Source organism: Grampus griseus (assembly GCF_964374135.1).
Source record: "Grampus griseus genome assembly, chromosome: 11".
Taxonomy (NCBI): Eukaryota; Metazoa; Chordata; class Mammalia; order Artiodactyla; family Delphinidae; genus Grampus; species Grampus griseus.
In genome coordinates, this window is record NC_139005.1 from 75,501,581 (window position 1) to 75,517,602 (window position 16,022).

The following is a 16,022-nucleotide window of genomic DNA, read 5'->3' on the forward strand; positions in this document are numbered from 1 at the left end:
CCAAATTCAGTGATTTCTCTACTTGATGTGATGTCTTTACATTCAAAAACTTAACAAAATCAAAATAACCCAGAGACATGAATCTTATTGTAAAGCTCAGAATATCAACTTCTCCTAGATCATTTGTACTTTCAAAATCAGGCACATAAGAAACTTGAGTTTTACACTAAAGAAATGTCAATTGGTAGTGTGCTAAATGAAATATTATATCTTTCTATTAATAATAATAATAGCTAACTTACAACCTCTGTGACAGGCACAACATCAAGATCTTTATTCACATTATATCATTTAATCATCACAACAATCCTTTGGATAAAATTAAAGGAATTGTTCCCATTTAACCAAGGGGGAAAAATAAGGTTAAAGAAACTAAGTAAGTTGCTAGCTAAGATTACAAATGTAATAATGCACAGAGCTGGAGATTCCACCTGACTTAAACAAAATGCTCTCAAAGTTAAAACATCCACTATGCTACAAGCCCTATGCTTCTTCTCAATTTTCCTTTCCTGAACTTTTCAGACTTCCATGATGTACATGATTTATTTTTATAACCAGAAATATATTCTTTTATTATTTCTAAATATTCTATTTTAAAACTAAATCATTGCTTTGAATATTTGGAAGTTGCAAACAGATATAACAAGGTTTCATCACAAAAATTAATGTCTTATAGAACAAAATAAACCCATACTTCCTTATCAGAGGTCCAATTCAATACAATTACCTCTTAATCAATCCCCCACAACAGAGTGTGTTTTGGCATAGCACTACACAAAGTCAGGAATTCTTAAAACACTTTCCAAATATTATTTAGCTAATAAAGTCGCAATAAAGTATCACTGAGACGCTAGAAAAACATATTAGCATACTTATGTAAAACTTAACCATAGTCTAATATTAAACATTGAAACGAGGGAAAGGATGTGGTTTTTATTAAATTCCATCTGCTGCTATGACCCATGCAATACTTAAACAGATGTCTATGCAACTAAGTTATTCATGTTCAATATGTCAACCAATCACAGTGTAAGCAATGGCCATGGATCTATCCCAAAGTAAGTTATCCTACCGCAGCCCATATTGAGAACATAGTCCAAGACAGCCAGGGTATATGACCCCATGTCTACTGCCAATCGACCAAATGTGATCACCTGGACCCAAAAGCAGCCATTTACAAGCTAGCTAGCAACCAATAAAATGGTTCAGTGGCAAAACACACACACACACAAACAAACCCCAGTGTGAACAATGAACTACTGCTGAGCTCCATGCTTAGGCCTTTAAACTGCAAACTATGAAGAGAAATGACTAGTCACACAGAGACTTCCCTGGTGGTCCAGTGGTTAAGACTCCACGCTCCCAATGCAGGGGCCCAGGTTCGATCTCTGGTCAGGGAACTAGATCCCACGTGCCTCAACAACGAGCCCAAATGCCACAACTAAAAAGGTCCCACATGCCACAACGAAGATCCCATGAGCCGCAACAAAGATCTTGCACGTGGCAACGAAGATCTCACGTGCTGCAACTAAGACCCAGTGCAGCCAAATAAATAAATAAATATTAAAAAAAAAAATTAGCCACACAAACTGGCACTAAACAGATACACATCAAAGTCATGAGGTAAATAAGAGTACAGGAGGGACTTAAGTAAATCAAAGTTATAACCCAGCCAAAGTTTCAAAACACCACTGACTCTTGAGAATGCAGAAGCTATGAAGGAAAAAACTAGAATAGAGGGTAAGAAAATTAGCTGGCACCAAATGAACCTAACCAGAACTATAATCACTATTTCAGAGCCACAGTAAAGCTTATTTCTAGAATGATCTGTAAAAGATGTGTTTCATGGTATCACAATTCCTAAAAGGAGGAATCCTATGAATCAAATGACCTCACTCCACTCTCAACCTCAGCTGACTAAACCAGCAGCAGACACCTGACCCAGAGGAAGTTAACTCCATTACTGGCCAGCCAGAGACCTACGCATGACCCAACAAGAAAAGATGAGGAGGACATTTTTGATTCTTCTCGTTGGGGTTTGTAAATTGAGCCAGTTGGCTATGCAACATTTGGCCAGTTGGCTATGCAAAGGTAAGGTGAAAAGCAAGTAGAATCATGTGGTCAGATGGCCATCTGAGGTCTTGAGCATACTAAGCAAGGAGTAGCAAGGAGGATGGACACAGAGATGCAGAGGCAAAATGCCAGTGGTCCAGGAGATTGTGTGAGACAGAGGGGACTACTGCCTCTGCCCCGACACCTTTCTAGGTCCTACTGTCTAGAGACCCAACTGTACAGCAATTCTTATTCTTAGATCACTTTGAAACCTTACAATAAATCCTTTCAATTTAGACTGATTTGGGGAAGTTTATAATCCTTGAAAATAAAAAGCACTCATTAGAATATTGTCCAAGGATGACAGATTACATTCATGCATTTAATATTTAATTACTGTTTCCTCTCCTCCCTATATCTTGGAAGAATAGTCTGCACTCCCTGTTTCTACACCCTTACTTCCCAGCCAATCATTTCTCCCCATGACTCTCCTGAAACTGAACTAGGTATGACCTAACTGTTCCATTCAGTGGATACTTCTCAGTCCTTATTTGAATTGACGTCTCTCCAACATTCACACATGTCTAATACTTGCCTCCACTTGTCTCCTGAGTGCTGGACCTACATATTTCCATCTGCCTAGTGAACATCTCTGTTGGGATGTCCATACCTCTAGTTCACACTTGTCTTCCTCACCAAACCTGTTCTTCCTCCTCCTCTATTCTTTACCTTAGTTCCTTCCACCCAGACTACTCACAAGTCACTAAGTCCTATTAATTCTCCTAACTTTCTTGAAAATCTGTTTTTTCTCTAGCCCCAAAGCCATTGTCTGATTCAAGCTTTCATCATCCCCTGGATTAACAACAAGAGATGCAGAAATTCTGATTCAATGGAGGGACGTGGGAATTTTTTTTTCTTTTTTTTAAGGATTCCAAATGATTCTAATGTGCAACAATTTTAGGAACTAAAACGTTATTACTTTCTAGCTCGTCTCTCCCTTTATGGAGCCATCCTCTCTACACAGCTACCAAGTCAACATGTATTACTGAAAATACATCAAGTATCAAACATTAAAGTAGGTCCGACACACTAAGGAAGAAAAACAAAATCCCCACCCTAAGGGAGCTCAGTCTAGCAGTGGAGAAGTCAAGTATCACAAAAACAGTGGAATAAGTTTTGCAGAGATCTATATACTAAGTGTTTTAGTATACTGAGCTACTACACACTAAGTGTTTATTGAATGCTGATACTGTGGTGAGTCTTTATGAACATTATTTCATTTAATCCTTCTACAATACTGTAAAGTACATATTATGCTCAATTTACAGATAAAACAGCTGGGTCTCAAAGAGCTTGAAATTTTGCAAAAGATCTCACGCTCATGAATAGAGGAGGCCAGGGCTTAAATGATGGTCTAATTCCAAAAGCCCATTCTCTTAATTAGTATGGGGTGCTTTGGGAGAAAGAAAAAATAGCAAGCAACTAACTCCTAGTATCCCCTAAACTGAGCAGTGTGGACAAGTAATGGTAGGGCACTCACAGCAGAATAAAGAGCTTCTATGGAGATGTGAAGGGATGAGAGATCAGGGGAAGTTGTGGGAAACACAGTTAGTGAGGATGGCAAGGTCAGTGAATGTACAGAGGTACGTGGAGATGAGCCTGAAATGGAATCTTTTTTCCCAAGGAACCAGAGCAGTATCGGCCTTGCATGCCAAGGTAAAGAGTCTGGACATCTCCTATGGGCGCTGAGTTGTCACCAACAGATTTTAGACAGAAGACTGATTCACCTGATACACTCTATAAGGATTATAAGGGGAAAATATTTTTGGAGGGTTTTCCTTATTACAAATTTGATTATTTAAAAACCTTCCGTGGCTCCATATTGTTTACTGTATAAAGTCCAAAATCCTTTCCAGTCTCATCTCATAACTATCCCCATCCACATGCGAAAATATTCACAATTCCCCTATGCTGTGCTAGGCTGCTTCAGGTTTTTGCATTTGCCTGGTCACTGTCTGTAAAAATGCCTTCTCTCCCTTGTTCCTCCTTGCCTGAGTCTGTTCAGCTTCTGTAAGGCCTTTAACAATCTCCATTCCGTCTCTCTCCCTCTTCCTTTCACCACAGAATTAGTTACTTTTTCTTTTGCGCTCACATTCTTCCTCTGTATATCTATTGACACATCACACTGCTTTGTAATTATTTAAGTATCTGTCTCCCCCATTAAATCTCTGCCAGCCCAGCACAGTAATGAGCACAGAATGTTCAACAGTATGACAAATGACTTTCTACACACACACACACACACACACACACACACACACACACGAAGTTAAAAAAAAAAGATAACAAGGGAGTGATAAGAAAAGCATTCCTTGAAGAAATCTGAAGTATGTAATAACAAAAAACCAACATTAGCAGCAAATAACATTTATAGAGTTTACTGTGTGTCAGATACAGCTGTAAAACCTTCACATGTATTAATTCATTTAATCCTCACAACAACTCTATGAGAAAGGTACTATTATTATGACTATTTTAATGAGCCACAGAGAAGTCAAGTTACTTGCTCAAAGCTACCCAGCTAGTAAATAGGGTGCAGATGCCACCCCAGGCAGTCTGGCTCCAGAGTTCAGGTTCTTTTTTGTTCGTTGTTTTTTTCAGAGTTCAGGTTTTTTACCAATAATTATACTGGGTTGGCCAAACGGTTCATTCGGTTTTTTCCATAAGATGGCTCTAGTGGCACTCAGTCATCTTTAACTTCATTCAGAACAATTTTGTTAGACTGTATGTGACAGCCGTCATATCAGCATGCATTTAAAAAAAACTTATCAAAATCAGTGAATTTGGGCTTCCCTGGTGGCACAGTGGTTGAGAGTCTGCCTGCCGATGCAGGGGACACGAGTTCGTGCCCCAGTCCGGGAGGATCCCACGTGCCGCGGAGCCTGCGCGTCCGGAGCCTGTGCTCCACAACGGGAGAGGCCACAATAGTGAGAGGCCCGAGTAACGCAAAAAAAAAACAAAAAAAAAACAAAATCAGTGAATTTTTGTGTAGCCACTTTAATGTTGAAGATGGAAGGAAAAAAAGCAACATTTCGGCATATTATGCTTTATTATTTCAAGAAAGGTAAAAACGCAACCGAAATGCAAAAAGAAAGATTTGTGCAGTGTATGGAGAAGGTACTGTGACTGACTGAACATGTCAAAAGTGGTTTGCAAAGTTTTGTGCTGGAGACTTCTCACTGGACGATGCTCAGGGTCAGGTACACCAGTTGAAGCGATTTGATAGCAATCAAATAGAGAAATTAACTGAGAACAATCAACATTATACCATGCGGGAGATAGCCGACATACTCAAAAGACATGCTCAAAATATCCAAACCAAGCGTTGAAAATCATTTGCACCAGCTTGGTTATGTTAATCGCTTTGATGTTTGGGTTCACATAAGTTAAGGGGAAAAAACCTTCTTGACAGTATTTCCACAAGCCATTCTCTACTTAAATGTAATGAAAACGTTCCGTTTTTTAAAACAAATTGTGATGGGCGATGAAAAGTGGATACCGTACAATAATGTGCAACGGAAGAGATCGTGGGGAAGAGAAATGCAACACCACCAACCACACCAAAGGCCAGTCTTCATCCAAAGAAGGTGATGTTGTGTATATGGTGGGATTGGAAGGGAGTCCTCTATTATGAGCTCCTTCCAGAAAACCAAACAATTAATTCCAACATGTACTGCTCCTAATTAGACCAACTGAAAGCAGCACTCGACAAAAAGCGTCCAGAATTAGTCAACAGAAAACGCATAATATTCCATCAGGATAACGCAAGACCACGTTTCTTTGATGACCAGGCAAAAACTGTTACAGCTTGGCTGGGAAGTTCTGATTCATCCACCGTGTTCACCAGACATTGCACCTTTGGATTTCCATTTAGGTCTTTACAAAATTCTCTTAATGGAAAAAATTTCAATTCCGTGGAAGACTGTAAAAGATACCTGGAACAGTTCTTTGCTCAAAAAGATAAAAAGTTTTGGGAAGATGGAATTATGAAGTTGCCTGAAAAATGGCAGGAAGTAGTGGAACAAAAGGGTGAATATGTTATTCAATAAAGTTCTTGGTGAAAATGAAAAACGTGTCTTTTATTTTTACTTAAAAACCGAAGGCACTTTTTGGCCAACTCAATACTATCTCTTTAGCTCAAGCAAAAGACACCAGTATAAGGATACAGTTCTAGCCTTGGTTCTTTTATATCTTAATCTCTTTTTTATTCTTAACACACTAAAAATAAATGTACACAGTAAGAAAAAATTCCACTTCTTAAAATTCGCTTCAATAAATGAGTAATAATTTCATCAAACTTAAATGTGTAAATAATCTGGGACGCCTTCCCTAACATCTTAGTTTAGATCAGGGCCCTCTTGCTGTATGCTCTTGGGGCTCCCTGTGCTTTCCTTCCTAACATTCACCCAAGGATGTGACCATATACTTATGTGATCCTTTCAACAGTTGCTCTGTCCTCCCCTGGATACTCAGCTCCACAGGGGTTCATGTCTATTTTACTCATCAATGCAGCTTCAGCATATAGTAGACCCATAATAGATGTTTGAGAAGTAGATATGTCCAAAAGGCCTTCCCTATTCATCACTTTTTTCTGCTCATGTTGCCATCATCATAATGCAAATCATAATTACTTAGTGCCAAAAATATTAAAATAAATCTCATCTGATCTCTGCCTTTATTCTCCTATGGTTTTATACATCTCATGCAACACTGACAAATTAATCTTCCTAAAACATTCCTTTACTCGTTCAAAAAATATTAACTCCTACTATGTGCCTAAAGGAAACCAGAACGTCACACCAAAATATGTCACTTTGGCATATTGATTATTTTTAATTAAAGGCATTTAAGAAACAGCAGGTACAAGAAGAACATTCTGGGGACTTCCCTGGTGATGCAGTGGTTACGAATCTGCCTGCCAATGCAGGGGACTCGGGTTCGAGCCCTGGTCTGGGAAGATCCCACATGCCGCAGAGCAACTAAGCCTGCGAGCCACAACTACTGAGCCTGCGTGCCAGAACTACTAAAGCCCGAGCACCTAGAGTCCCTGCTCCACAACAAGCCAACGCAATGAGAAGTCCGCGCACCGCAACGAAGAAGAGTAGCCCCCACTGGCTGCAACTACAGAAAGCCCGCAGGCAGCAACGAAGACCCAACACAGCCAAAAAAAAAAAAAAAGGACATCTGACCCTTGTTTTACTTTCTGAAAGCAGGAGATAAAACTCCCGTGTGAAAGGGACCCTCACTATACCAGGAGTAAAGAAGACGTCCTCATCACTACAGCCAGAGAATTTAGGGCTGAGAAATCTGTACAAACAAATCTTGTTAAACTAACCCTTATCTTCCGCGTTACTTCTTCATCATTTACTACCTCAGCCCAAACCCCTTTGTCTCGTCAATTCTTCACAAATCTTGTTTCTCTGTCTAAAAGTTGTAAACACTTCCTGCTCTGGTCCCTTCACGTCTTCATTCTCTTGTGAAGGCTCCCATGTACATGTAAAAATTTAATAAAATTTGTATGCTTCTCTGCTGTTAATCTGTCCTAGACAGTCTAATTCTTAGGCCCAGCCAGAGACCCAAAGAGGGTAGAGGAGAATTTTCCTCCCCTACATATCAAATATATTTCACTGCTTAATAAAATCCTATTAATTTCCTAACGCCTATAGAATAAAATTCAAAATGTCAGATTTGTCTATTGAAAGAAATAAATAAGAAGGAAAACTACCCCAGACCTTGGTCTCTAATACCATTCCCCCCTAAAAGAAACAGGGCTCCTCAGAGAAATGGCTAGTTTCAGCGCTGGGAAAGGGTAGGTAAAGGATAAGGTTGGAATACCTTACTACGCCAGAAAGTAAGGAAGAGTTCAAAAAAATGATAGGGGCATGACAAAAGGACACTGGAGCCACCTGAAGGGACTCCCACTGTTCAAATCTGGGACAATTTGAACACCAAAATAATTAAGTACAGTGATGAGTTATAGGCCATTTTTATAAAAATGAACTTACGAGTCCATACCAACAGGAAAGGAAGGAAGGTAGGTAAGGGTGGGGGGCAGCGGGGGGGAGGGGGGAGGGAGAGATGTGAGGCAAGGGAGGGAGGGGAAATCCAAGAACCAATCGGTAAAGGTGCAGGAGTTCTAGAGTAGGAAAATCATCATCTTGCAGTCATTATGGTGAAGACTAGATTAAGCAAGAATCAACAATGGTAAATATAGGAGAAATTCTTGATAAAGAACAGGATATTTGCATAGTCTTATAAGTATCTGCCTATTTATTGCAAAGGAAGAAAAAATAATCATTATGATAAGGTCAAAAAATTGGGCTACACCTTGAACTTTGACAAGGTAATCAAAATTAACATCACCTATGAAGGACAAAAAGACATGGGCCTCCAGATGTAATAACCAGAGATGGACACAACAAATTCTAGGCCACATTTCAGCCAAGAATGCACAATCTCAATCTACTCACAATGAAACGTCAAACAACACAACATGAGGAACATTGTAAGGAAAAAAAAAAGCAGGAGGCGATCTGTATTCTTCAAAAATGTCATAAATTACAAAGAAATGCTATGGAAATGTTCCATATTAAAAGAAGCTAAAGCAACATGTCAACTACATATAATACCTAACCCTAACTGACCCTATACTGGTGAGGGGTAAATGCTACAAAGGACATTACCAGGTCAACTGAAAAAAAATGGAATTATGAATAGTAAATGGAATCAATGTAAATTTATGAAGTTGACAACTATACTGTAGTTATGTAAAAGAATATCCCTATTCTTCATTGAAGCATTCACAGGTGAAGAACTATAACTGATCCTCAAGTGATTCAGGAAAAATAAAGAAAAAGTACACACATACAGAGAGAGAAAAGAAAAAGGATAGGAGAACAAAGTGTTTAAATGATAAAGCAAATAGGATAAAATGTTAATAAGTAAATTTAGATAAAGAGTATACAGCTGTTTCTTGTATTATTTTATTCTTGTAACTTTTTGTAAGCTTGAAATTGGTTCCAAAAAAATTAAAAATTATATATGTATTCAACTAGCCCTGCAATACAGTAGCCACCAACTATATGAGGCTGTTGAACAGTTAAAATATGGCCTGTCCAAAGTCAGATGTGCTGGGACTTCCCTGATGGTCCAGGGGTTAAGAATCCGTCTTGTAATGCAGGGGACGCTGGTTAGATCCCTGGTCAGGGAATTGGGATCCCACATACCGCGGGGCAACTAAGCCCGCGCACCACGACTAATAAGCCTGCGCGCCACAACTAGAGAGAAGCACACACACTGCAACAAAGAGCCCACGCACAGCAACGAAAGATCCCATGTGCCGCAACTAACACCCGATGCAGCCAATAAATAAATAAATAAATAATTTTTTTTTAAAATAACAAAGTCAGATGTGCTGTTAGTGCAAAATATACACCAGATTTCAAAAACTTACTATAAAAAAAAAACTCATCAATAATATTTAAGATATCTCAATAATTTTTCTATTGACTATATGTTCAAATATTTTAGATAGATTGGGTCAAAGGAAATATATTTTAAAAAGTAATTTCAAAAAAAAAAGTAATTTCACCTCTTTTCACTTTTTTAAAATGTGGCTACTAGAAGCTTTAAATTACATATGTGATTCCTATTTGCATTGGACTAGAGCTAGATGATCAAGAATCTCCACAATGAGGTGTCACACTATCTATAAGTTTCTCTCTCAATTTCTTTCTGCTCTAAACAGAGCGCTCTCTCTAAGTCACTTGGTTTTAAGCTACTCAAGGGTAAGGATCAGTTTTACTCACTGTTGTACCTCCAGTATCTAGCACATATCCAGTGTTATAAACATTTGTTTATTGAAAGGCAATATGCAAGCAAAGGCAGGAGGGAGGGCAGGAAGAATGAAATCATTCCCACCTCTGAGTCTTTGTTTATACTGTAACTCCTTCCAAGAATAAAAGTAACTCTCTTCCTCTCCTAATCACCTTTTCAAAACCCCATCTCTTGCCCATTTTCTCCAAGGAGACACTTCACTCTAACAGGTTCATTCTGTCTGACTGGTCCTCCTCTGTATTACTACAGCCTTCACTGTCTATATAATTTACTTTGGCACTTAATCATATAAGTTCCCTGAGAGAGAGGTCAGATCTCGTATTTTTCCCGTATCTTCCACAATGACTGGCATAGTGCTAACCATATGAGTTGAGTGGTGGAGGAAAGGGCAACAAGGTGCTAAAAAAAGGAAATGGATTGAGTTGGGAAAACTTGGCTCTAGTCTCAGCTTTGACATCTAACTGTGTTGCCTTAGATAAATCACTCAATCTCTCACTTCCTACTTCCTCATTTTTAAAATCAGAGAGACTGGTTACCCATAAAAGAAGCCTTCTATTTCCACAATTCTAGAATTAAACCCATTTTTTTCTTTAGCAATCTTATTGATATATACCAATAAAAGGAAATCTAATACACTTAAGGATCTTAGAAATAGCAAAGAAGTTTATAAACTGCCTAAAGTACTAAATGCTGATGTCTTTCTAGCCATGAAGCACTTTAAATCCCCATTTCTCTTCAAAGTCTATTAAGTAAAATAATCAATACATACATATTGGAGCTACCCCAATTTTTTTTTTTCAGATTCTTATAAGCCTCAAAGAAACACCTTTTAGTTGCTAATGGAAAAAAGAAAAAGAACCAGAAACTAAATTTTCTATAAAGTACCCTAGGACCTTATCGGTGATGTTCAAAGATGCTGAGTTACAATTGATTATAAGCACATTGTCTGTTTCTTCTTTCAAAAATGCTACTTACAGGACATTATTCAGGGACTTCCCTGGTGGCACAGTGGTTAAGAATCCGACTGCCAATGCAGGGGACAGAGGTTCAAGCCCTGGTCCAGGAAGACCCCACATGCCGTGGAGCAACTAAGCCCGTACGCCACAACTACTGAAGCCCAAGCACCTAGAGCCCGTGCTCCGCAACAAAGAGAAGCCACCGCAATGAGAAGCCCCGGCACCACAATGAAGAGTAGCCCCCGCTCGCAGCGACTAGAGAGAAAGCCCATGCGCAGCGATGAAGACCCAACACAGCCAAAAATAGATAAATAAATTTATTTTAAAAATATAAAAAATAAAGGACGCTATTCAGAAGAAAATTACAACAGGTAAAATGAAAAGGTCATGTGAAAACAGAATGCTAAAGGTATGCGACTTAATTTCAAAGCATGAAGACCATTTCAAACAAATCTCTAAATCAGCAAACTTAGTTTTAATCTTATGACCTCTGCTGAGAAATAAGATTATCAGGGTGGAGTAAAATAAAATGGTTGCCATGTTACATAATTTAAAGATTCAAGTCATACTTGTTAGTAAATAGCACCTGTGGAGTTCATACTAGTAATACAAATTACAAGATTTCTTTAAGGCTTTATCCAAATACCCCTATTAAATGCTGAGCATTAACAGTGACCCATCTGTAAGAGCCAAACTCCTCCCAGGTGGCTCTAGGTCCTCTCCTGATCTGGTCTGAGCTACCTCTGCAGCCTCACCTCCCACCAATCCCTGCATATCATTTCACTCCCTAAACTTAAATGTTCACATTCCCCTTAATATTACTTGCCCCATTTTACGACTTCTTGTCTAGGCATTTGCGGTTCCCTCAGCCCAACCCGCCCTCCACTCTTCTGAGCTGCAAATATGCCCTACTCCCAGAAGCTCTTCCTGATTGCCCCAAAACCCTCCCACAAAGTGGCCCCCAGGCACTATTCATTCTATTACAAAGAACTGCCATTATTTTTAAATGTCCACTTCCCCAACCAGCTGTGAGTCCTAAAAGGCGGGCCCATATCTTATTTAACTGGTTCCCAGCCCCTAGCAGATGCTTTGCATTTACTGACACTCAATATAAGGACATTGAAAAAAAGGAAGTTAAGTGGTTAACGATGAGAAACAATTCAAACTTTCCTATAAAAGAGTATATAAATTTAAGACAGTGGTCTCAACCAGGGCAATTTTGCCCCTAGGTGACATTTGGCAAAGTCTTCAGATATTTTTGGGTGTCACAAGATGGGGGAGGGGACTTGGGGGTGCTACTACATCTAGTGGGTAGAAGCCAGGGATGCTGCTCAATATCCTACAGTGCAAAGGACAGCCCCCAACAACCAAGAATTATCCAGTCACAAATACCAATAATTCCATGGTTAAAAAACTCAGTTGTCAACTGACTTATTCATGTGTGATGATTCCTTATCATACCTCAGCAATAACCAGAATAAATTCCAATTTTGTGGTTTCAGCTGAAACTTCTGTAGCCATCGATGTGTATGCACCAACACTCAAAATGATCTTTATATAATCGTAACGCTTAACAACATTAAACCAAGAGTACTGGAAAGCAGTCCATATTTCTGAAAACTAATCTACAACTACTAGAAGCTACTCTTAAGTCAGTAAACACTTTATTTATAAACTATAAAGCAAACCACAGGTGAACTAATTTTCAGCTGTGGAATTATGCGACGGAAACACAATCTGAGGCATGAGGTAATCAGTCAGGTCTGACAAGAGAAAAAATCTCTAAGTAGTGGAAGTAAATCACGCTCAGGTGTCTTTAATGTTGAACACAGGAACTGATGACCAGAGTAAAGTGCATGCCCTCGCTACTGCCAATATCAGCGCTTATCAAGATTTCAAAAAACTCTGACAAAACATTGCAAAAAATCATCAAATGTCAATACAGGGTGGAAGATACAGAAGTTAACTACTTCTCCCCCTGATATATGACCAAGTTCCACATGACTTGAACATTTCCCAAAGCTATGCAGGAGCAAGGACACTCCCTTTCTACACAGTGGATGACTCAACTCTCTTTGGTACATTCCTTGACTGCATGCTACAAGTTCACTAACTCCTCTTGCCCTTGGAACTAGTTATCCTACTCTCTCAGTAACCAACTAATGGGTTTGGCACCAACTTTTCAGTCATTTACATTTTGTTGCACCCCATCCGTCTCAAAAGGAAATTAAGGGGAAAAAAAAAAGCTAACCAAAACAAAAAATTGAGTAACAGTGACTCCTATAGAAAAGATTTTGTTATTCTAGGAACTGATTCCTAAACAAAACACCTACAGCTTTCCAGTGCTCTAATCTTTGTATCTTCAGGCTTTTCCAGATTTGACATAGAGAGAGCACTGGCAGAAAGTAAAGGAGTGTACCGTTGGATTAAGCTGACAACGGATCTATACTTGCATGGCTCAAACAAAAAGGTACCGGGCTGGGAGGGGAAAACGCATTTTTAAATGGGGGGGGGGGGTGTGTGGGGTAGGGGAGTTGCCAACAGTGAGTAATAGCTTCCTTCGCAGCTGACTTTAGCCAGTTAAGTGTCGGTACAGCGACTGGGCCAACGTTAGGCCGGGTTTCACCACATTACCCTGCAGTGCTGCCCAGATGAGAATCCGCGTGAGGCAGGTGCGTGTCGGGTAAAGTTGCGGGGCACGCCGGGCGGGGCGCTGGGGGAAGAGCCGAGCTAGCCTCCCGAGGTCTCCCACCCGGCGTGCTCCAGCCCGGCGGGCGGCTGGCCGGCCGGACCCGGGGGCACTAACTCTCCATTTTCACTGCCATTCCAGAATCTGGAAGGAACGCGCCGGCGCCACACCCTCCCGCCCGGCAGCCCGCTCGCACTGACAGCCCGCGCGGGTGCGGGGCCCGGGCCTGTGAGCCGGGGGCCGCGGAGTACCCGGCCTGCTGCCCTGCCGCCGCCCCGCCCGCCCCCTGCCCCCCCGAGGCCCGCCCCCAGAGCAGACGACAGAGGCCTAATCGCCGCCTGGGCTGCGGGGCCTAAAGGAAGGGGCCGGCGCTGAAGAGGGGGCGGCCACGCCGCCGCCGCCTCTGCTACTCAGCGAGGCGGCGGCTTCCGCGGCCCCGGGCTCCGGCTCTCCCGCTCACGTGCTCCTGAAAGACGGTTTCACTCTCTTACCCTCTGCAAAATCCTCCTTAACATGGTTTAAACACCACCCGGCGCCGCCCCGGTGACTCTCCAAACCTTCTGCGGGGCCACTCAGTACTCGGGGGTACGCAGGAGGGAGGGACTGAGCCAGGAAAGGGCTGGGAGGAGGTCGGGGCGAGGCTGTAGCGGCGGCCGCTCGGGCTGCCCCGACTTCCCCACAGGCGGCGAGAGGGAGCGCGCGCGAGCGAGCAAAGAGGTAGCCAGCGAGCGCCCGCCCGCCCGCCTGCCGGGCCGCCCCCGTAACTGACAGCTGGGCGGACCCGCCCGCCACCGCCCCGCCCTCCCGGCCTGTCCATCCGCGGGAGGCGGGGCTGGAAGGGGCCTGGCCCGCCCCTGCGGCCAATCGGAAGCGGCGGCGGCGTGGGCGGTTGCGTGACGGACAGGCGGCAGGACGCTGGCGCCGCCGCTCCTTCCGGCGGGCCGAGGGACAACGCGGGCACCGAGCGCACGCCTGCGCTCTGTCAGAGGACGCGCCCGCGCGCAGACAGCGTACTCTCTAGGGGAACCTGGAGGGGGTCCCTGACCGCGACGCAAGAAGGGGTCTCTGGGAGGGTACCTGCGACGGCACCTCAGATTACTCTGTAAAATATGTCACTGTGACCCCGGCCTTGGCCATTCCTGAACTGGATCCTCATTTCTGCTGGAAGCGCTTGGAAGCAAAGGAGAGAATCGCAGACACGATTAACTGGTCTGGTGGGCTTTTTTTCTCCCCTGGTCCAACCCCTGGCGCCTTTCCGTACTCCCTTCCTGCTTCTAATATCAGCCAAAGGGAAAGTAAAGAATCGGAAGAAAGGGTAGGAAGAAACTGGAATTTGAGTTGGTAAGAGAAGTTTGCGGTTGTCATCTTTGGACTATAGCAACAATAATGGACTGATGTCGCTAACATGTTGCACCATCTAAAGCCCACGCTTGGCCCATTCTCCTAGGGAATTTTAAATCCTCTTCTGACAATAGATGTATGAAGTGAATCTACCTTAATGCGTCTGTTTCATAGATTAAGAAAAAATAATGAGGTCACAGATAAACAGTGTGCCAAAACAAGGACGTGGACTTGGAAGTGGACTTGGACCTGACTTCCAGGCACGATGTTATTATTTAAACTCAAAAATCACAGCTGCGGAATCCTACCATTCTGCCAGTATTCACGAGCTAAGAGGTTCAACTTTACCCTGAGCGGGGGAAAGAGAAGCCTTTAATAATGTTTAAGTAGGAAAGGAGAGGAGGAGAATAATGCAACTAACCTTGCTGGGGGTGGGAGGGGAGGGTGGGGATCTGAAGTCTATCAAGCAATGAATGGAGCGCTTATCAGAAAATCCCCACAGATCTTCTGAAAAAAATGCAGCAAATCTTATTTTCAAAGTACTTAATGTAAAAGTGTTTTGTAAAATGTAAATAAAGCATTATATGATGTAATATGTTGTTTCCATCCAAAACATGTCTGTTTTTTAATGTGTGTCATGTCTGTAGTGCAGCAAAACAGTCGTGCCTACAACTCATACATTATTAATCACTATTGATGATAGTGCACTTAAGTACTTCCAGGCAAACATAGCAAAGCACACACTTTTCCACCTTTCCAGACAGAGGTACTTTATTTTCAGACAGTATGGGAAATATTTTCACTGAAGCAGAGTAATAAAACTGTGACATAATAAATATATTGAATAGATTTGGTCTCTGCCCCTGAGTGATAGGGTGATAAGAGCATCTTTTGGTGTAATGTTTGATCTACTGAGTGGTTGGGTGTCCCTACATAGCTTTAGGGTGGGGGCTGAGTCATGATTAGAAGGTTGGAATTTTCTGGCCCACCTACTGGAGCCAAGAGGAACTTCAAGACTTAATCCCCATTGGCCAGTGATAGAATCAATCATGTCTATGTAATGGAACCTCCATAAAAACCCTAAATAA

At 41.8% G+C, this 16,022-nt stretch overlaps 1 protein-coding gene across 4 annotated transcripts in view; it reads right to left on the reverse strand.

Annotated features, from left to right (window-relative positions):
- Positions 1-14,291, reverse strand: part of EEA1 (early endosome antigen 1) — a 131,667-nt gene extending 117,376 nt beyond the window's left edge. For 3 of the 4 annotated variants that reach the window (XR_014297490.1, XM_082667086.1, XM_082667085.1), the window contains exon 1: positions 14,085-14,291. Coding sequence is in view for 2 of the 4 variants with exons in the window: in XM_082667086.1 (XP_082523212.1) it covers positions 14,085-14,108 (24 nt within the window). In the remaining 2 variants the exon portion in view is untranslated. The remainder of the gene's footprint in view (positions 1-14,084) is intronic. The other variant, XM_082667087.1, reaches the window with a different exon arrangement.
- Between the last annotated feature and the right edge of the window lie 1,731 nt (positions 14,292-16,022).